The following is a 20,924-nucleotide window of genomic DNA, read 5'->3' as shown; positions in this document are numbered from 1 at the left end:
ATAGGAAAAGGTGAGAACTGAACTGCTCCAGTCTTATGCTGTCAAGAAAACCAACTCCTGGCTTTCCTGATACTTTCAATTAACAAGAAAAGGCCCTTCCAGTCTTCATCTATGATGCACAAACTATCATGCCTTGTGTTAAGTTTATCTCCTTTTGGAGATTAGAGTTGAGTAGCAGAAGGTAGTAACGAATGTGCCGCTGACTAGTCACTCACAGCCAACGAAGGTAAAACAAGGATAGCTTTACTTTTGTTAACAAAAATAGGATAAACAGTCTCCCAAAACAAGCTATAAGTAGTCTTGAATTATATACAGTCTATGATACAACACGTTGATATACAGTTGCTCAACTGGCACTTCACCATGTAGACAGGTAACTAATATACAGAGTAGCCACCATCCAATACACAGTATTCAATCCCAATACCAAGCACCAGAACATACAGGAACAACCAGGAACAAACAGTAAGAGTCCCTACCTCCTTTTATGGCTGCTTAAAGCAACAGCATCCAATTACATCTCACTTGCATTTAAAGTAACAGATACATTGTTACAATCATGGTTTATGTATGTGTATATATATATATATATATATATATATATATATATATATATATATATATATATATATATATATATATATATATATATATATATATATATATATATATATATATATATATATATATACACATACGGTATTTATCGGCGTATAACACGCACAGGCGTATAACACGCACCTTCATTTTAAGAGGGAAATTTCAGGAAAAAAATTTAAATTTCAAATAAAGAACTTTGAAGCAAAATAAGGGTAGCTCAGAACTTTTTTTTTATTAATATTATTACCACTTATAAGGTAAATAATGTAAAAGGACAGTAAAAGCAACTATGAACACTGCTGCTTTCACTGCTACTATCTTCCACCCTCCCTTCCTCCTTCCCTTCCTTCCTGCCTCCCTTCCAGTTCCCTCCTTCCTCTTTCCTCCTGCCTGCCTGCCTTCTTTCCCTCCTGCTTATCTATGCTTCCTTCCTTCCTTGCACCTCCCTCCCTTCTGCCTGCCTGCCTTCTTTCCTCTTTCCCTATCCTCCTATCCTTCCTTTCTCCCTCCCTCCTTCCCTGCCTCCCTTCCAGTTCCCTCCTTCCTCTTTCCTCCTGCCTGCCTGCCTTCTTTCCCTCCTGCTTATCTATGCTTCCTTCCTTCCTTGCACCTCCCTCCCTTCTGCCTGCCTGCCTTCTTTCCTCTTTCCCTATCCTCCTATCCTTCCTTTCTCCCTCCCTCCTTCCCTGCCTCCCTTCCAGTTCCATCCTTCCCTCCTTCCTTTTTTTTATTAACTTTTAGTCGGGAGTCCGGGGAGAGGAGAGACGGCTCATCCATTCTCTCCTCCTCTCACCCACACCCCGCTGTCTAAAGCGCTTCCTTTCGCCCGCCCGAGCTCTTCCGCGGGCGAAAGAAAGTGTTTTAGTCGGGTGTCTGGGAGAGGAGAGACGGCTCATCCATTCTCTCCTCCTCTCGCCCACACCCCGCTGAGTAGCGCTCCGTGATCCTTTTCTGTGCGCCTGGTGTTTAGATAGATAGCCGGATGTTTAAAACGCCAGGCGCACAGAAAAGCAGCTGCTTTGGGGGCGAAGCGCTCCGCGATCCTTTTCTGTGCGCCTGGCGTTTAAAACATCCGGCTATCTATCTAAACGCCAGGCGCACAGAAAAGGATCGCGGAGCGCTTCGCCCCAACAGCAGCTGCTTTTCTGTGCGCCTGGCGTTTAAAACATCCGGCTATCTATCTAAACGGCTGCTGTTGGGGCGAAGCGCTCCGCGATCCTTTTCTGTGCGCCTGGCGTTTAGATAGATAGCCGGATGTTTTAAACGCCAGGCGCACAGAAAAGCAGCTGCTTTTGGGGCGAAGCGCTCCGTGATCCTTTTCTGTGCACCTGGTGTATATCGCCTGGCGTATATCGGCGTATAACACGCATACATCATTTGCCCCCTATTTTTCGGGGGGGAAAGTGCGTGTTATACGCCGATAAATACGGTATATATATATATATACACACACACACACACACACGCACATATATACACACACATACATACACACACACACATTGCCAAGCCAAGACTAGGGTTACATCCCTAACACCTTGACATCTGCCCATCCTGTGTGCACTTGGGAGTCCCCAAGTGATCCCTATAAGTCACTTCAGACCCACAGAAGACACCTCTTTGTTTGTATATCACCTTACATCCAGATAATGAAAGTAGGTGGTTGGCTGTAATAGATTAATCCACTAAGGCCAGTCAGCATGTTGCTCAAATAATAGCAATAGCACTCATATACTGCTTCACAGTGATTTTACAGCCCTCTCTAAGCCGGCATATTGTCCCCCAACAATCTGGCTCCTTATTTTACTGACCTCGGAAGGATGGAAGGCTGACTCAACCTTAAGCCAGTCAGGATCGAACTCCTGGCAGTGAGCAGTGTTAGCCTGCAATGTTGCATTCTAACCACTGAGCCACCATGGCTCTAATAAATCTAGGATAAATAAATTATGTAGAGCTTTGCAAAAAAAAAGACCCAACTTTAGAGGAAAGCAGAATATAACTAGGATAGAGAGAGACTGCTTTTTCTCATTCTAGATATTGTTATAAGCTTTTTAGTTTGGCCACATTATGCATAAACTTTTTGATTTGTTTATACATACATATACATATATAAATATAGTGAATGGGAGGAACAACTTAGCTTTCAGAACACCCTCCTCTGTAGGAAAATAGACAGTTCAATCAAAAATATAATAGTATTTTAATGCACAAACTCTAGTTATCCAAGGGGGATATTAGAGAATAAGTAGACTGCACTTAATCAAAAATAAAGCCATGCTCCTTCTCTACAATGGTTACACTTTCCACTGAGACAATCTCTCCTAAAACACAGCTATTTCTCCTCCTTTGATTTTCTTCCATCAATTGCCGACTATTATCGGTCACTTCAGGGACAACCATTTCCAAATAATACAGAGGGAGTGACTGTAGTCACATATCTTTCTCTTTCAAGAGGGGTTGTGCGAGAATAATTACCTTGTTTCTTACTCTTTCCATATCAGCTTCAGCAGTTTTGTCCTCAAGACTGTGTAGCAACAGGGCTGCTTTCTGTTCTCCAGCTGCCACTTCTTCTTCCAGTTCTTTCACCTGGGGACAGTGAATTAGCTACTTATTTATTATATTTTTATCCCATCTTTATTACTTTATAAGTAACTCAAGACAGTGAACATACATAATATTCGGGTTGTTGCGGGAGTCCCTAGGTACTCCTGCGTAACACCTCTCCTGCGCGGGCTACACTGGCTACCTGTGGCTTTTCGGGTGCATTTCAAGGTATTGGTTATCATCTTTAAAGCGCTCCATGGCACAGGACCAAGGTACTTGCGGGATCGTATCCTGGCCCATACATCCCTTCGACCGATCCGCTCTCACAGAGAGGGGCTCCTCCGGGTGCCGTCCACAAGGCAGTGCCAGCGGGCGACGCCCAGGAGTAGGGCCTTCTCTGTGATGGGCCCGACCCTCTGGAATGACCTCCCCCGTGACATCAGAACAACCACTGATCTCCGCTCCTTCCGTAAGATGCTCAAGACCCACCTGTTTAGTTTAGCGGGCCTGGCCTAATTCCCGATCTAGTCCCTCAATTCTGTACTTTTAAATTTTTGGGGTTGTTTTAAGCTGATTTTTAACTTTTATTACTATGTACAGCTCTACTGTTTAATTGGTTTTTATCTATTTTATACTAGGTTTTAATCTGGTGTCTGTACACCGCCCCAGTCCCTTCGGGGAGAGGGGGCGGTCTATAAATTTAATAAAATAAATAAATAAATAAATAAATTCTTTCTTCCTTTTATTTTCCCCACAACAAACCAGCCTGTGAGATGGGTTGGGCTGAGAGAGAAAGATTGGCACAAATTCACCCAGTCGGTTTTCATGTCTAAGGTGGGGCTAGAACTCAGTCTCCTGGCTTTTAGGTCAGCACTTTAAGCACTACATTAAACTGGCTCTGATTTCTTGGGTTTCAAGGCTGCCAACTCCAAAAAGACTCTGGAGGGCTTACAGTTTTTAAAAGAATAGCACTTAGACTTATATACTGCTTCACAGTGCTTTACAATCCACTCTAAGCAGTTTACAGAATCAGCATATGGCCCCCAAAGAATCTGCGTCCTCATTTTACCCACCTCAGAAGGATGGAAGACTGACTCAACCTTAAGCCCCATTAGGATCAAACTGCTGGCAGTGAGCAGTGTTAGCCTGCAATACTGCTTTCTAACCACAGAGCCTGATAAGTTGAGGAGTTCCCATTTGTAAAATGCACAACCGCTGGTATTTTCTGTGTGTACTCTAATCTTCTCAAGCCCCCAGTCCTTCTTCATGCCCATACCTTCTTCTCCAAAAGTTTAGTATCATCCCTATGGCTCAGCTCCTGAGACTTCAGCTGAACCAGGAGAGAAAATACTTTCTCCCGCCATCTGGTCAGCAGGCACTGAAGTTTTTGAGATGACTCAGACTGGAATGGGTCCTGGAGATGCACCTGAGAAGATAAAACACAAAATCAGACCGCCAACATACTTAGCATCCCTTTCTACTCGGAATGATTGCAGATCTCAGGAAGGACACACAAATGGAAAAAGCCAAAGTCTTGTTCTCAGGAATGCTAGACTTTTCAGATGCAAGAAAAAGCTTCCACTCGCAAAATTCGAAAACTATCAAGATATGAAAGCCCCTGGGAATCCATCAATTTCAGCAGGGCTACATCCATTCCTCCAACTTTTTTATGTTTCGGTAACTAAGACCAGGATCCACAATATGATACCCAGAGCCAAATATGAAAATGGATATTACTCTTAGATCCTGCCAGGCTCTCACCACCCCATCTGACTTTTTTACATTTAAAAATGTGCGCAATTAAAAACATGAGTTGCAAGTTTGTCTCCAGCACTGTTGGCAAGAATCCTTATTGTTTCAGTATGTTTTCTTATAAGGTGAACATGACAGGAGAGGCAGTTTGGTGCAGTGGTAAAGGCATCAGGCTAGAACAGTGATGGCTAACCTTTTTGTTCTCGCGTGCAGAAAGTGCATGCACGCGCACACACGGCAGCAAATGTGCATGGGCCCACACCCATAATACAATGCTTCCACCCTCCCTGCCCCATTTTGGGCCTAGCAGGCCTGCCTGAAGTCTCCGGGGACCAAAAATGGGGTGTAGGGGGGCGTACACACTCGTGCATGCTTACACTGTTATAGGAGTTATGTTGGCCTTGTATGCAGCTTTATTCCTCTCTAGCATTCATCTCCATTGTTCAATGATGCATTTCCTGCCTCTCTAGGATTTACCTCTACCTGCTCCTGTGAGGCACTTCCTGTTCCTGTTGGATATATATATCGATGGCTTGTATAGTGTTTTGCAGATCGGAAAATCAGCTGGTTGGCGGCGTATGCTTGGTGGAGCTCAGCTGGGGTTCACGTGCCGGCTGAGTGGCCTCTGCTTGCCACCTGTGCCATAGGTTCGCCATCACGGGGCTAAAAGGAGCCTTGGTGGTGCAGTGGTTCGAATGCAGTATTGCAGGTTAACTCTGCCCACTGATAGGAGTTCAATCCTTACCAGGCTCAAGGTTGACTCAGCCTTCTATCCTTCCGAGGTCAATAAAATGAGGACCCAGATCGTTGGGGGCAACATGCTGACTCTGTAAACTTAGAGCATGGGTGTCAAACTAAAGGCCCACGGGCCAGATCCAGCCCACAGGGTGCTTAGATTATGGCTGGCATGGTGTTGCAGGAGTCCATCCCGTCTTCCCCCACACACCCCAACTGGCCCAGGGAAGAGAACTACAATGCTGATCCGGCCCTCAAAGAAATCCAGTTTGACAACCCTGCAGTCCAGTATCCAAATCTTACATTGTGCAGGGTTTTATATTCCTTTACAAGTACTGGTATTACAGAAATGTTATATGGATCATTATATTCCAAACCCTAATTAGAGAAGACGTCAAGACTTTCTAAAGCACTCAAACGAAATCACCTTTTTATCAAGCTCCGTCTCCTGCAGACTCAAGATGTCGCCTAACGAAGCCACCCGAACTTGCAGAAGCTCAGCTGTCATTTTCAGAGCCTCCTTCTCATCCTCAAGTTGCTGAAACAAAAAGAAAAACAGTGCCCAGGTAGTCCTCAACTCTACCATCCTTCGTTTAGCGACCGTTCAAAGTTGCGACGTCACTGAAAAAAGTGACTTTGGGGCCAATTTTCACACACAACCACCGGCATGGAATTCAAGGCATGTTATGACTATTAGCTTCAATGGAAGTGAGACTGCCTTCGAAGTGTCAGGGTTCCAGTTAACACACCCAACGGAATCAAAACTCCAAGGCAGGCCTATTCCTCAAAGTATAGATTTATTAGGCATGTCATATTGGCACATCTGGGGAAACCCGACTCTAACACCCCCCCCCCGGATTTATCCCTTAATTAAAAGTAAAATTCGCTTTCGCCTGCCCATGCCATCCATCATGTGGTCCAATTTGTTCACAGTCCAAGGGTCAGTTGGTCCCAGATCCCACCTCCTTGCTCCTGGTGGGAACGTCCTCGATTCTCAGAGGAAAGAATTTTATTTTGGCTATAATCCCCCAGCTCTCTACCTCCCCCCTCCTGTTCCCACAGCTCCACTCATCTCCGCTGTGGCAGCCCTGAAGGTGCCAGGGGAAAATGGCTTCAGGGCTGACACGAAGGCCATCTGCTGGTTGACTAATGGGCTTCCGAATGGAGCTCTTCGAAAGAGCAGACTGCTAGACTGGATGGGCCAGAAGACCAAACCAGCAGCCCTGCTTATAGTCTCACCTGTATTCGATTTATCAGCCGCTCCTGTTCCAAACCAGGCTTACTTGACTTTTGCTCCCCCACGTAGGTCTTAAACTGCAGCACCAGAGCATTCTGGGAAGCCAGTTCTGCCTCAGTCACGCTGGAAGAAAGAAACCAGGCTGTTCTGACCCAGGCTTCCTTTGAAAGCAAGAAGCAAAATCTTGGTCCCGACAAAACCTCTTTTATTTACACGACTGTGAATTCCTTTCATTCACAGTCAGCAAGGCTTTAACAAACAGTCGTCCAGAGCAATGTTTATCCACACGCACCTTATCGCGTTTAGAGCGCTGCCAGATAACTAGTTTCCAAACAGAGCAAAGCAAAACTTGCCAGAGTCTCTTAGAATCACAATCAGAATTTTCCAGACCGAATGAATGAACTATTTCCTGGAAAAGCCCCCTCCCTGTTCGCTCCTCTTTTGTTTCCTATGGGAGGGGCCACTCACCTCCAAGGTGTAGCTTTTCTCTTAAGTCGATCCTGCTTTCTTAGTTGTTCTTGTCTTCTGGCAGCTCTGTGCATGCGCGAACAGGCTCCAGCTGCTCTTCTGCCTCACTGCTGTCTAGCTCCCTCTCTGCCTCCGATGCAGAGCCCTCGTCTGAGTTTTTCTCAACCCCCAGGACTGGCCCATGTTCCTCCCCAGCCTCCTCACTGTCTAGCTGCGCTGGCTGCCAGTGGGACTACCTTGAATAAAATCCCTGTACCAGGGAAGGGAGAGGTGTGACGAGGGGGAGTGAAGAAAAATAAATCAACCTGAGTTGGTTCTGGAGTGTATCTTTTTTCTCCCTTAACTGGCTGGCTTCCTTTCGCTGAGCTTCCAAATCCTGCTGGAATGCGCATATCTGACGCTTCAAGGAAGTCGCTTCAGCTTCGTAGGCTTCAGACAGCTTATCCAACTGTGAAAGGAAAAAGAGATGCTGGAGACTTGGTACATAGGCTCACCTCTATTACTCTATTTGAAATTACAGGTGGTCCTCGACTTACGGCTACAAGGGAGTCCAAAATTTCTGTTGCTAAGCGAGGCAGTCGTGAAGGGACTTTTGTCCCATTTTGCTACCTGTCTTGCCACAGTGGTTAAGTGAATCACTTCAGTTGTTAAATTAGTAACGCAGATATTAGGTGAATCTGGCTTCCCTGTTGACCTTTGCTTGTCAAAACGTCGCAAAAGGTCATCCGCGTGACCCTGGGATACTGCAATCGTCATAAATATGAGTCGGTTGCCAAGCGTCTGAATTTTGATCACTGTTGAGGCTGTAACGGTTGCTAAGTGTGGAAAAATGGTCTTAAGTCATTTTTTTTCCAGTGCCGCTGTTAACTTTGAACTGTCACTAACTGAACTGTTGTAAGTTGAGGACTACCTGTAACTGCCCTCCAACGCGTTCTTTTCCAGAGAGCTTTGCAACTTATTTTATTCTATGCCTTTTCTCAAAAAAGAAAAGCACATAGTTTATCAACATGATTTGGTGAGAACCGTGGTTAGAATGCAGTACTGCAAGCTGGTTCTGCCCACCTCCAGGAGTTCAATCCTGGCAAGGTTCAGTGTTGACTCAGTCTTCCATCCTTCCATGGTCGTTAAAATGAGGACCCAGATTGTTGAGGGTGGGGGGGATATGCTGACTCTATAAACCGCTTAGAGAGGGCTGTGAAGCAGTATATAAGTCTAGATCAGTGATGGCGAACCTTTTTTGGCTCGCGTGCCACAAGTGGGGGGAGCGCGGGGGGGGGGGGTCGAGTGCGGGCATGCCGCACCCATAATGCAACGCACGACCCCCCCCCCATTTTTACAATTTTTTTGCCCTCCCCAGGCTCCAGGCTCCCGACCCCCCGGAGGCCCTCCGGAGGCTTCAGGGACTGTCCGGAGGCTTCCCTGAAGCCTTCGGAGCGCTTAAAACCACCCTCCGAGCAACCCGGAAGTCACTTCCAGTTTGCTCGGAGGGTGGTTTTAAGCGTTCCAAAGGCTTCAGGGATGGTCCCTGAAGCCTCCGGGGGGGCGGGGAGGCTCTTTTCATCCTCCCCAGGCTCCTATAAAGCCTCTGGAGCTTGGGGAAGGCAAAAAATAGCTTTTAAAAAGGTGAACTCAGCTGGCCAGCGCGCGCATGCGCGCTGGCCAGCTGACAGGGCAGCGCCTCACGTGCCCTGACAAATGGCTCCGCGTGCCACTTGTGGCACACGTGCCATAGGTTCGCCATCACGGGTCTACATGCTATTGCTATTGTTCATTCTGCAGTTACCTGTGTTTGGTAATCTTTCAGCACTAACTGTTGGCATTCTTGAACCATGGCCTCCTGTCTCCTCCGCTCCACCTCTCGCTCTTCCCTCATCTGCTGCAGCTCTCCCTGTGCCGCGGCGATTTCATGGTTGCTCCTTTCTTTGGCTGACTCCAGTTCCTCCCTCAGGAAATCTGCTTTTAACTGACTTTGCTTCCTGAGCTCTTCTAATTCATTCCTCAGGGCCTCTTTCTCTTGCTGGCTGCTTTTCCTGACTTCTTCCAGTTCGGTCTTCAGGTTAGCAACTTCAGTAAGGTTCTGGCCTTTGAGGAAGGTTAGTTCTCCTTGGAGATTGGACAGGGTACTTTCCCGAGCAGCTATGGTTGCCTCCTGTTGGGCGGAGGAAACTCGGAGGGCGCTAACTTCTGACTCCAAGCGTTGGATCTCGTGGAGCTGATGGGAGATGATTTCAGCCTGTTGAGACATTGCCAGGGTCACATTTGAAGGCTCGGACAACCTATCCAAGGACCTTGGATAGAAGAGAGGAAGATGTCAGGACGTTCTCCTATCTCAAGAGAGAATGCTCTAGGCCAGTGGTGTCAAACTCAATTTCATTGAGGGCCATATCAGGTTGTGTTTGACCTTGGGGTGTGTGGCCGGGCATGGCCAGCTCAACGTCACTCATGTCAGGGGCACCTGTGTTGGCCAAGTACTAAGGCAGGACTTCCCTCACACCCTCCCTCCCAGTATAATCTTCCTTCCTTCCTTCCTTCCTTCCTTCCTTCCTTCCTTCCTTCCTTCCTTCCTTCCTTCCTTCCTTCCACCTTCCCTCCTTCCCCTTCTCTTCTCAAGGCCTTTGCTGTTTCCAGGGCGGCCCCACGGGCCAGATCTAAGCATCCCGTGAGCCGGATCTGGTCCACAGGCCTTGAGTTTGACACTCCTGCTCTAGGCAGACTTCCTCATCCTGATTGCAACCTTCCAGATTTGTGAGCTTTAGTTCACAGAACTGCCTAGCTGGCATAGCTATTGCTGTGAATCCTGGTATTTGATGTCCATACAATCTGAAGGGCATCTACATTAGGAAGGACAATTCTAGGAACTGCTCACTTAATAACAGAAACAATGGAATGCATATTCCCCCGCTAAAAGCTACGCATCAAGGAGACCATAAATGGGTTGATCTGCTATACAGATAGTCCTCAACTTATCACCCGTTTGTTTAATGACCGTTCAAAGTTACAATGGCACTGAAAAAAGTGACTTACAATCATTTGGTTCACACTTACAACCATTGCACCATCCCCGTGGTCACATGATTAAAATGCAGACGCTTGGCAACTGGCATGTATTTATGACGGTTGCAGTGTCCCGGGGGTGTATGTGTGTCATGTGATCACTTTTTGTGTCCTTCTCACAAGCAAAGTCAATGGAGAAGCCAGATTCATTTAACAACTATGTTACTCATTTAACTGCAGTGATTCACTTAACAACTGTGACAAGAAAGGTTATAAAATGGATGAAACCCCACTTAACAGCTGTCCTAGCAATGGAAATTTTGGGCTCTATTATTATGGTTATAAGTGGAGGATTACCTGCATAGTGTCCAAAGAAAACAGAACAAAAGTAGAGAAAAATGAATCTAAAAGGAGCCGCTCTCAATTGTTCAGCTAAGGAACAGTTCAAAGCAGCCTTCTTCTAATAGTTTCCTCTCCCAGCTCACACAGAATTTAAAAAGTTCAGAGAATTTAATTTAATTTTATTTATAGACCGCCCCCTCTCCCCAAAGGGACTCGGGGCGGTGTACAGACCACAATAAAACAATATACAAACTTAAATAATTATAAATACCCATTAAAACAAATTATATGATAGGCTGTACAATATAGTTAAAAATTAAAACAACCTAAAAAATCTATCCCTAAACATTTAAAATTTAAAATACAGGCTAGAGGGACACAAAAGCTACAGTTAGGCCAGGCCAGCTAAATTAAACAGGTGGGTCTTTAGTTTGTTACGGAAGGAGCAGAGATCGGTCGTTATTCTAATGTCAGGGGGGAGGTCATTCCAGAGGCTCGGGCCCATCACAGAGAAGGTCCTACTCCTGGGCGTCGCCCGCTGGCCCTGCCTAGTGGACGGCACCCGGAGGAGTCCCTCCCTGTGAGAGCGAATCGGCCGCAGGGATGTATGGGGCAGGATGCGATCCCGCAGGTAGCTAGGTCCTGAGCCATGGAGCGCTTTAAAGATGATAGTCAATACCTTGAAACGCACCCGAAAAGCCACAGGTAGCCAGTGCAGCCCGCGCAGGAGAGGTGTTACATGGGAGTATCTGGTACCTCCCATAATTGCCCGCGCGGCCGCATTCTGGACCAACTGCAGCCTTCGGGTGCATCTCAAGGGAAGCCCCATGTAGAGAGCATTGCAACAATCCAGTCGGGACGTCACCAGTGCATGGGTGACTGTGCGCAGGGCGCCCCGGTCCAATGGGGGGCGCAATTGGCGCACCAAGCGAACCTGGTGGAACGCCCCCCTTGCCACGGCCGTCACATGGTCATCCATTGACAGCCGGGCATCCAGGATGCCCAAATTGCGCGCCCGCTCCACGGGGGCCAGCTGTTCGCCCCCAATGGCCAGTGATGGAACCCACTGGTTGAACCGGGGTGCCGGTAACCACAGCCACTCCGTCTTGGAGGGGTTGAGTTTGAGTCTGTTACTGCCCATCCAGGCCCGTACGGCCTCCAGGCACCGGGACATCATTTCGACGGCCTCGTTGGGGTGGTTCGGGGTAGATATGTACAGCTGAGTATCGTCAGCGTACAGATGGTACTCAACCCCAAAACCGCGAATGATCTCACCCAGCAGCTTCATATATATGTTGAACAGGAGAGGCGAGAGGACCGACCCCTGTGGCACCCCACAAGTGAGCGGCCTCAGGGTCGACCTCTGCCCCCCCCCCGTCAGCACACATTGCGCTCGGCCAGAGAGGTAGGAGGAGAACCACCGCAAAACGGTACCCCTCACCCCCAACCCCTCTAGACGGCGCAATAGGATACCATGGTCGATGGTATCAAAAGCAGCCGAGAGATCTAATAGGACCAGGATGGAGGAGCAACCCCCATCTCTGGCCCTCCAGAGATCATCCACCAACGCGACCAAAGCCGTCTCCGTGCTGTGGCCGGGCCGGAAACCGGACTGGCGCAGGTCTAGATAATCAATTTCATCCAAGTGGCGTGGGAACTGTTGTGCCACCACACTCTCTACAACTTTTGCCAAAAAGCAAAGGTTGGAGACAGGACGATAGTTAGCTAATATAGCTGGATCCAGGGAAGGCTTCTTGAGTAGGGGCCTCACCACCGCCTCTTTTAAGACGGCTGTCAAGAACCCCTCTCAAGGAGGCGTTGACTAACTCCTGGAGCCAGCCTCGTGTGACCTCCCAGGATGCCAGTACAAGCCAGGAGGGACACGGGTCCAGTAAACATGTGGTGGCTCACAGTCGACCACGCAACCTGTCCATATCTTCGGCAGTAACAGAGTCAAACTCCTCCCAAGATGGTCCCTCAAGACTCGCCTCTGGCGACCCTCCTAGACCACTGCAGGGGATCCACTCGCTGCGGATCTGAGCGATTTTGTCCCGCAGATATTCCCCAAATTCCTCTGCTCTACCCTGCAAAGGGGCTTCCCACGGAGGGAGCGGGTCACCCAGAACAGGGCGGTTGTCTGCGGACGCAATAAGAGCGGCACAGTATCGACGCTTAGCCACTCTTAATGCCACAAGGTAGGTCCGTAAATAGGCTCTTACCTGTGTTCGGTCAGATTCAGAGCGTGAAGATCTCCATCTGCTCTCTAGGCGTCTCTTGTGGCGCTTCATCACCCTCAGCTCCTCGGAAAACCAAGGGGCCTGGGTGGATCGCTGCCACAGGAGAGGCCGCAAAGGCGCAACCCGGTCTAAGGCCCCGGCAGCCGCACTGTTCCATGCGGCCACCAGTTCCTCCATCCGGGAGCGGGTCAGGACTACAGGAAGTGGCCCAAGCTCCGTCTGGAACCTATCAGGTTCCATCAGGCGCCTTGGGGCGGAACCATCTAGGACATTCCGGTTCCGTCTCCCCGCGATGGGGGGTAGCGCCCAGGAAGTCGAGCCGGAGAAGTGAGTGATCTGACCATGACGGGTGTAATAGCTAGTTCCCCTACTCAAGAAACAGAATTGTTCACCTGGCTTTATCTTTTGGGTCTTCTGTTGTATCGACTTTTGTATTCCATCTTTGGAGTTCGTCTTTCAAACGCAAATTCTCACGTCGGAGTTCAGCAACCTCCTCCCAGTTAGGGTAAGCTGTGGCCCCCAAGAGCCCAGTAGTAGACACTGTTGGAGGTGGTGCTGATTGGCTCTGGAAATGTGAAGGTGGAATCAATTCTCTAAATCCTAAGATGGGGGGAAAACACAGAAAACACCTAGATCATGATTTTCAATTTGGATATATAATGCTATAATGAGCCACGGTGGTGCAGTGGTTAGAATGCAGTACTGCAGGCTACCTCTGCTGACTGCCGGCTGCCTGCAATTTGGCAATTCAAATCTCACCAGGCTCAAGGTTGACTCAGCCTTCCATCCTTCCGAGGTGGGTAAAATGAGGACCCAGATTGTTGGGGGCAATAGGCTGACTCTGTAAACCGCTTAGAGAGGGCTGTAAAGCACTGTGAAGCTGTATATAAATCTAAGTGGTATTGCTAAGATTTCAATATTATTGCTATTGCTTCCTGGGGCTGAGAGGCAGTGACTAGCTGAAGATTACTCAGCTGGCTTTGTGCCTAAAGGAGGACTAGAATTCCCAGTCTCCTGTTTTTTAGACTGGTGCCTCAACAACTATACCAAACTGGTTCTGTAATGGTTTTATAAGTAACATTTTAAACTCCAACCAGAAATGGATCAGTGTCATAATTTAACAATTGGCAAGTTATAATTTTTATTTATATATATATATATATATATATATATATATATATATATATATATATATATATATATATATATATATATATATATATATATATATATATGAAATAATCTGGAAAATGTACTTTGTTCTTAGTGGATTTCAGGCAGATTTCTACAGAATACACATAATGCATTAGAAAGGCTAGCTTAGAAGTTGCAACCGTAGCAATAACTTTATGGCTGGGTTATCTCTAAGAAGGAATTTGCTGATTCTTTTACCAGTTGGCCTTGTAGTCTGGAATACAGCAGGGGGGTCCAGGTGCTTGCCTAAATCTTTCCTCTTGTCCATGGTCTCACTCCAAGGTCCTTCAAAATATACAAATACAATGAGTAATAAAAATTTCAATTCTACTCATGACTATTTAAACACATTATTAAAACAAAATGTCACTATCAAATCAAACACATTCATGTGAAAATTATATCTATTGGAATTGAAGGCTTTTTTGTGGGACTCTAAAAGAAGCTAGACTCCTGATTAAGGAAAAAATGCCCCATAACCATAAAGGCAATGACTGAGAATAACAGAGTTGGAAAGGATTTTGGAAGACTTCTAGTCAAACCCTTTGGCTCAAGCAGGAGACCCTACACCAAATGGCTGTCCAATGACAGAAGACTGATCATAAGTCACAATCTGATGAGTTGATAGCACTCGGGAGTATCTTTCCAGCTAAGTCCACTATCTGCGAAGGATTACATAAAGCAGTCACTCTTAAAGGGTGATCTTGGCATCCCTGGGATCCCCCAAGATCCTCTCATTGGTCCATGAAATCAAAAGTATTTGCCAGCCTATGTTGAAAGTACAATATTAAAATCTTATCAAACAGTTGTAAGAAGTGGTAATGGCAGTGAATGCATCAATTTTAATTTTTAATATAGTAAATATCAATAAATATAACCCACACAAATAAATGTTCTTTTGGGGTTCTCCATAATTTTAAAAATGGGAAGGAATCCTGAAAAAAAAGTGTTAAGAAACAGTGACATAGAGAAACAGCGTATAAAAATGGTCTTTTCTTAGGTAAAATTAACCTAATTTAGGTGTTTAAGATGATAGTCAATGCTTCAAAACAGCATTTTATCTGGAAATCTATAGGAAATCAGTATAACTATTTAAAAACAGACAAATCATTCCCCCCCCCCAAATAACCCTATAAACATTTTTTTCTGCTACCTTACTGAAAATTACATGCAGATGTGGTGTATGTGTGTGTGTGTATAGACACATACATAATGTCACATATACTTCACATATACCATATACTTCATATATAGCAAACATTGCAACATTCCATTTTGCAGGAAACCTTATGATGCATCACTGTTTGAAGATCAGTTAGATCTTTAAGGAAAGGAAGATCTAACGGTCAAGGAAAGTCTGGAGCTATCAAATCAATTTCAGCTGATAAAAGCCTCAACCTGAAACACTGAGTTCATTCCCCCTTACCCCACAAAAAAATATTTGTTTGGATTAATTCCAGTTTATTTCTGATTGAGTTATTATTGCTTGTAGACAAATACTGGGGGAGATCATTACATTATCCAAGAAGGATAGCAAACAGATTTGAGTGTCCTGACTGGGGAATTCTGGGAGTTGAAGTCCAAACATCTTAAAAATTGAAAAGACTCTAAACCAGTGTTTCTCAACCGTAGCTGCTTTACTTAGCCACCATGCTGATTGAGGAATTCTGGGAACTGAAGTCCACAAAACGTAAACCTTGCTAAGGTTGAGAAACACTGCTCCTCACCAATCTTACAATCTCAGATGCTTTTTAGGCTATGAAACCAACCTGGGACTCCACATGACTGGAAGTTGCAGTCTCTACATTGGGGAAGATGGATTTACTTTTAGCCACATGATTCTCAGTTACAGTTCCTACGTGGGCAACCCCAGGACGGGATTTTTTTTTTCATTTATTGGATTTTTAAACTTTCTGAATCTTATCAGTTATTTAAAACAATCTGATGAAACATCATTCACCTCATTTCATGCAGTGAGTGCTTTGGGTTCAGAGAAATGTATATGCTTCTGGTCTAATTTCCTGGTTGGCAAATCCAGCATAAACCGTACCCCTAAAGTAACCAATCAATCAATGGAGCTGGAAGGGACCTTGGAGATCTTCTAGTCCAGCCCCCCCCCCCCCCCCCCCCGCTCAAGCAAGAGACACGATACCATTTCAGGCAAGTGTTTGTCCAGTCTCTTCTTAAAAACCTGCAGTGATGACGATTCCCTTAACCAGCATTGGCCATTCAGACAGCCCCAATGCCCCACAATTAAGTTGTAATGTACTTCTCTTGGCTATGTTACTGTACATTTCATAGCTACCTGCGCATGGAGCCTCCTTTGGTTCAATTCCAATTTTTGTCCCACAGCTCTTAATGTAAACCCAAATAAGAAACAAAAACTGGCGACTCAAGGCGACGTCCACCCTTCAAAGCAGTTTACACACCTCTCCCACGTTTCAACTCACCCAGCATCCGCGAGTTTTCTGATTGGCTGTGCGATGCTGGAACCCCGGCTCCCCAGGGTCCTCCCGTCTTTTCATTGGTTAGTTCCTCGTTCCAATATGCCCCCACACACACACACACACACGCCTCCGCCCCCGCTCCTTTCGAACCTTTACCAACGGTCCCTAACGTTCGGTCAACAAACGGAGACTCTCAAACTGCTCATGCGCGCAGTGGCGCGGGCCGGATTGGAATTTTTTTGGAGGGAGAAGCTTCGGTTGCCAAGAGAGAAGCACTAGCTCCGCCCATCCGCCCATAGCCAATGAAAACGGAGAAGAGCAATATAAACGATGAGGGCGCTAGATAGACTTCAGTAAAAGTAGTGGACAGATTCCGTCCAATAAGAGAATCTTATATTTAAACGACCGCTTCCATGGTTCTGATGCAAAACTGTGAATTCTCTTTTAAACCAGTATTTCTCATCCTTGGCCACTTAAATTCGTGTGGACTTCAACTCCCAGAAATCCTGAGGCAGCTGGCTCTGTGGGGAATTCTGGGAGTTGAAATCCACAAGCCTTAAAGTTGCCAAGCATTTTTTTTTAAAGACTAAACAGAAATGAATCCCCGAATCCAAATATAGTTTGTCTAGTTGTAATCTATTTGTAATCTAAGCGGACTCTTGAGTTTGTTTGCTTTCATTAGGAAAAGGCTGGGCTGTAGGCGGAAGAGTTTTGCCAAAGGAGAAAATATCATTCCTGAAATGCATTTTATTGCTTTTTTCACCTTCCTTATTGTTGCCTTGTAATTCTGCCTCCTATCACCTGGCATTCATAGGTCCAGGATAGACAGCGGGCATATTGTTGCATTGCAAAAAAACAGCACACTACTAGCAATGCAGTATTACACTTCTGTTGCTAAGAATCTGAGTTATTCATCCATTATGGCATCTTGACATTTATTCATTTTGTTCACTATCATTTTAATGTGAAGTTTGATAAAAGATTCATCATAATTGTAACTAAGATCATCTCTGACATTTGAGGAGGTCAACAAACTCATAATCTAGAATGCCTATTTCTTTCACTTTAAATACAGCCAATTGTGTAATACGCCTTCTTCCAGTCCTTCAGGTAGAATAAAAGTACACTTTCTTAAATGATTTATGTCATCTAGCATTCCATGGATGATCAAGCAGTTTATCTAATAAAATGAATTATCTTTTTGTTAGATCTGGGCAACGAGAGGACAGACTGCGGACACGAAGTGACTTATCAGCTCTTTATTAATAGTAGTAGTGATCCAGCTTGCTCTGTGGTCGGAGGGTTCCCCTTTTATAGGGATCGGGTACGCCCCTCGACCAATCAGAACGATACCTGCTTCCCGCTGTAGCAGCGGACCAGAGGGGAGACTTGCCACGATATATGCTAATATCTAACACCCCTCCCCTCCTAGACGGAACGTTGCGGTAGGTAACATAGTCTTTTAGGTATGTTGGGGGTTGCCTTACTCGGGAGGAACGTCGTGGTTCTGGTTGGTCAGAAATGGTTTCCGGATCGGATGCTTTTCCCGTTCCACGTTCGGGAGGTTTCGTACCCTCGTTGCTAGGGCGTTCCGGAGTCTGCTCAGTTGCGTTGCCTGGGGTTTGCTCTGCTTCGTGCGTGCTTTCTTGTTCCGAGCTTGGTTCGCAGGTGTCGTAGTTTTCTATGATGGGGCTCTCGCGTGGCTGACTTTCTGTAGGCAGGAACATCTCGTCTTCGTTTCGAAGGTCTGAGTGCGCTAGGCGACCCCGAAGTTGATCGATGTGCTTTTCCAGTTCCGCCCATCTTCCAGTTCCAGCAGATACGATCGTGGACCCGTGATGCCAATGACCTTTGCCGGCATCCACAATGTTCCCCCTGCATAGTTGTGGGCGTATACTGAATCCCCTATGCTAAAAGACCGAATTTTGCTTGTGGAGTCTGGGGGAGCTGTGGCAGAGTAATTTGGGTGAAGACGGTCCAGGTGAGAACGTAGACGGCGGCCCATGAGTAGTTCAGCGGGGCTCCTACCCGTCGTTGCACTTGGGGTGATATGCTGAATTAAAAGGTAATGATCAATGCGTGTTTGCCAATCACCTGGACCCATCCTAGCGAGGGCCTCTTTTGCGAATCATACCATTCTCTCCGCCTGTCCATTTGATGCCGGATGGAATGGCGCGACGAGGGCGTGCCGAATTCCCTGACCTGCTAGATATGTCTCAAATTGCATGGCCGTGAACTGGGGCCCGTTATCGGAGACCAGGAGGTCGGGCAGGCCATGGGTGGCGAAAAGTCGCCGTAGAACCTTAATGACTGCCTCTGCCGTGGTTGAAGTCATTAGGACTACTTCTAGCCATTTTGAGTATGCATCCACAACTATAAGGAAAGTCTGACCTTGGAATGGCCCTGCGAAGTCGATGTGTATTCTCGACCAGGGTGCTTTAGGTTTCTCCCATTCTGTGGCGGGCGCTTCCGGGGGTGCTAGTCTCGATTCCTGGCATGGGTCGCAAGTGGCCACCCACTCCTCTATTTCTTTGTCCATGTTTGGCCACCAAACGTAACTTCTTGCTAACACCTTCATGCTAACAATCCCCGGATGACCCACATGTAAAGCATCTAATACATTCCTACGTAAAGCATACGGAATAACAACTCGATCCCCCCACAATAAACACCCTTGTAGCACTGAGAGTTCGTCCCGTTTTGACCAAAACACTTTGAATTCCGGGCCCACGTTTCCCTTCGGCCACCCCCTCCAAACCCAAGTTTGAACTTGCTTTATTAAATTGTCTTTAGAGGAGAACCTTGCAACGTCGTATGAAGAAACCGGTCCAGAGTCCAAACAGTCAATGAGCAATACCGGTACTTCTGGAGTGGGGTCTGGCAGAATGTCAGGTAATGGGCAACGGCTGAGTGCGTCTGCGTGTCCGAGAGTGGAGCCCGGTCAATGAATCAATTTGTATGAGTACGCAGCCAGGAAAACAGTCCACCTGGTCATGCGTGGAGAAAGGGAGACCGGAGTAGGGCGGTTTCCCGCCAAAAGTCCCAACAGCGGTTTGTGATCCGTAATAAGTTCAAAATCGCGGCCGTAGAGGTATTCGTGGAAGCGTTTTACTCCAGCTACAGCAGCTAGCGCTTCCCTGTCCATTTGGCTGTAATTCCTTTCGGCCGATGAAAGAGTCCTGGAGTAGAAGGCGATGGGTGCTTCTTTTCCGTCGGGCATCCTGTGGCTGAGGACTGCTCCAACTCCGAGGGGTGATGCGTCGCAGGTCAAAACCAGCGGTAGGGTCTGGCTGTATTGGACAAGCAGTGAGTCAGTGGTGAGCAGGCGCTTTACTCTGGCGAAAGCTGCAGCTTCGGATCGTCCCCATTTCCATGGTGCGTTCCTCTGGAGTAGACGGTGTAGTGGCTCAGCAACGGTCGCCTTCTGCCTCAGAAAAACGCTGTAGAAGTTAAGTAGTCCGAGGAAGGCCTGCAACTCGGTCTGATTTCGTGGTGTGGGGGCGTCCTGGATCGCCTTAATTTTCTTTGAAGTGGGGTGTATTCCCTGACCATCGATTCTATAACCCAGGAATTCTACGCTAGGCACGTTAATTTGGCATTTTTCCTTTTTGAGGCGGAGACCCTTTTCTCTGATTCTGGCCAAAACAGTTCTGACTCTTTTATTCAATTGCTCCTCATTTGCAGCGGACACCAAGATGTCGTCAAAATAGGGGACGACTCCCGGTATCCCTTGCAAAAGTTGTTCCATGACGCTCTGGAACAATCCTGGGGCAATGCTCACGCCGAATTGTAGCCGGTTGCATTTGAATGCTCCTCTATGCGTCACTATAGTTTGGGCCTCCGCTGTGGCGCTATCCACTGGCAGTTGCTGGTAAGCTTGTGCCATGTCTAATTTAGCAAATACCTTTCCTGGCCCCAACGAGTGCAATAAGTGCTGTACTACAGGCACAGGATATGCGCTCTGTTGTAGCGCGACATTAATTGTGCATTTATAGTCAGCGCAGATGCGGACTGATCCGTCTGGTTTGACTGGGGTCACGATGGGTGTTTCCCAGCGCGCGTGGTCCACCGGCTCAAGGATCCCTTGTTCCACTAACTTATCTATTTCCTTATTTATTTTTGGGCGGAGTGCAAAAGGCACTCGTCTCGGTTTAAGTCGGATTGGCGCCACTTTGGGGTCTAAATTGAATGATATTGGTTTACCCACATACTTACCAAGACCGGGGCTGAATACATCCTCGAACTCCTTAAAAATCTGTTCAGCGCTGCTGTTTCTCACGGCGTTGATTCCGGTAACTTCTAACCCCAGGGCTTCAAACCAATCAAGCCCCAGAAGGTTCTGTAATGGCGCACTGGCGATGGTCATGGGCAGCT

The 20,924-nt window shown here is 46.8% G+C and overlaps 1 protein-coding gene across 3 annotated transcripts in view; it reads right to left on the bottom strand.

Annotated features, from left to right (window-relative positions):
• Window positions 1–16,651, bottom strand: part of CCHCR1 (coiled-coil alpha-helical rod protein 1) — a 29,614-nt gene extending 12,963 nt beyond the window's left edge. Inside the window, exons 1-9 of one of the 3 annotated variants that reach the window (XM_081939925.1) lie at window positions 16,533–16,651; window positions 14,302–14,388; window positions 13,302–13,509; window positions 9,120–9,624; window positions 7,642–7,784; window positions 6,871–6,991; window positions 6,059–6,169; window positions 4,421–4,570; window positions 3,076–3,186 (exon numbers count right to left, since the gene is read on the bottom strand). In XM_081939925.1, coding sequence (XP_081796051.1) covers window positions 3,076–3,186; window positions 4,421–4,570; window positions 6,059–6,169; window positions 6,871–6,991; window positions 7,642–7,784; window positions 9,120–9,624; window positions 13,302–13,509; window positions 14,302–14,388; window positions 16,533–16,560 — 1,464 coding nt within the window. In that variant the 5' untranslated portion in view covers window positions 16,561–16,651. Of the gene's footprint in view, window positions 1–3,075; window positions 3,187–4,420; window positions 4,571–6,058; window positions 6,170–6,870; window positions 6,992–7,641; window positions 7,785–9,119; window positions 9,625–13,301; window positions 13,510–14,301; window positions 14,389–16,063; window positions 16,202–16,408 lie in introns of those variants that run through there. The other 2 variants (XM_081939926.1, XM_081939927.1) reach the window with 2 other exon arrangements.
• Window positions 16,652–20,924: the final 4,273 nt, after the last annotated feature.

This window comes from Natrix helvetica, assembly GCF_964273705.1.
Source record: "Natrix helvetica genome assembly, chromosome: 1".
NCBI lineage: Eukaryota > Metazoa > Chordata > Lepidosauria > Squamata > Natricidae > Natrix > Natrix helvetica.
Note: the sequence above shows the minus strand (reverse complement) of the source record. Positions and strands in the feature narration are given on the sequence as shown.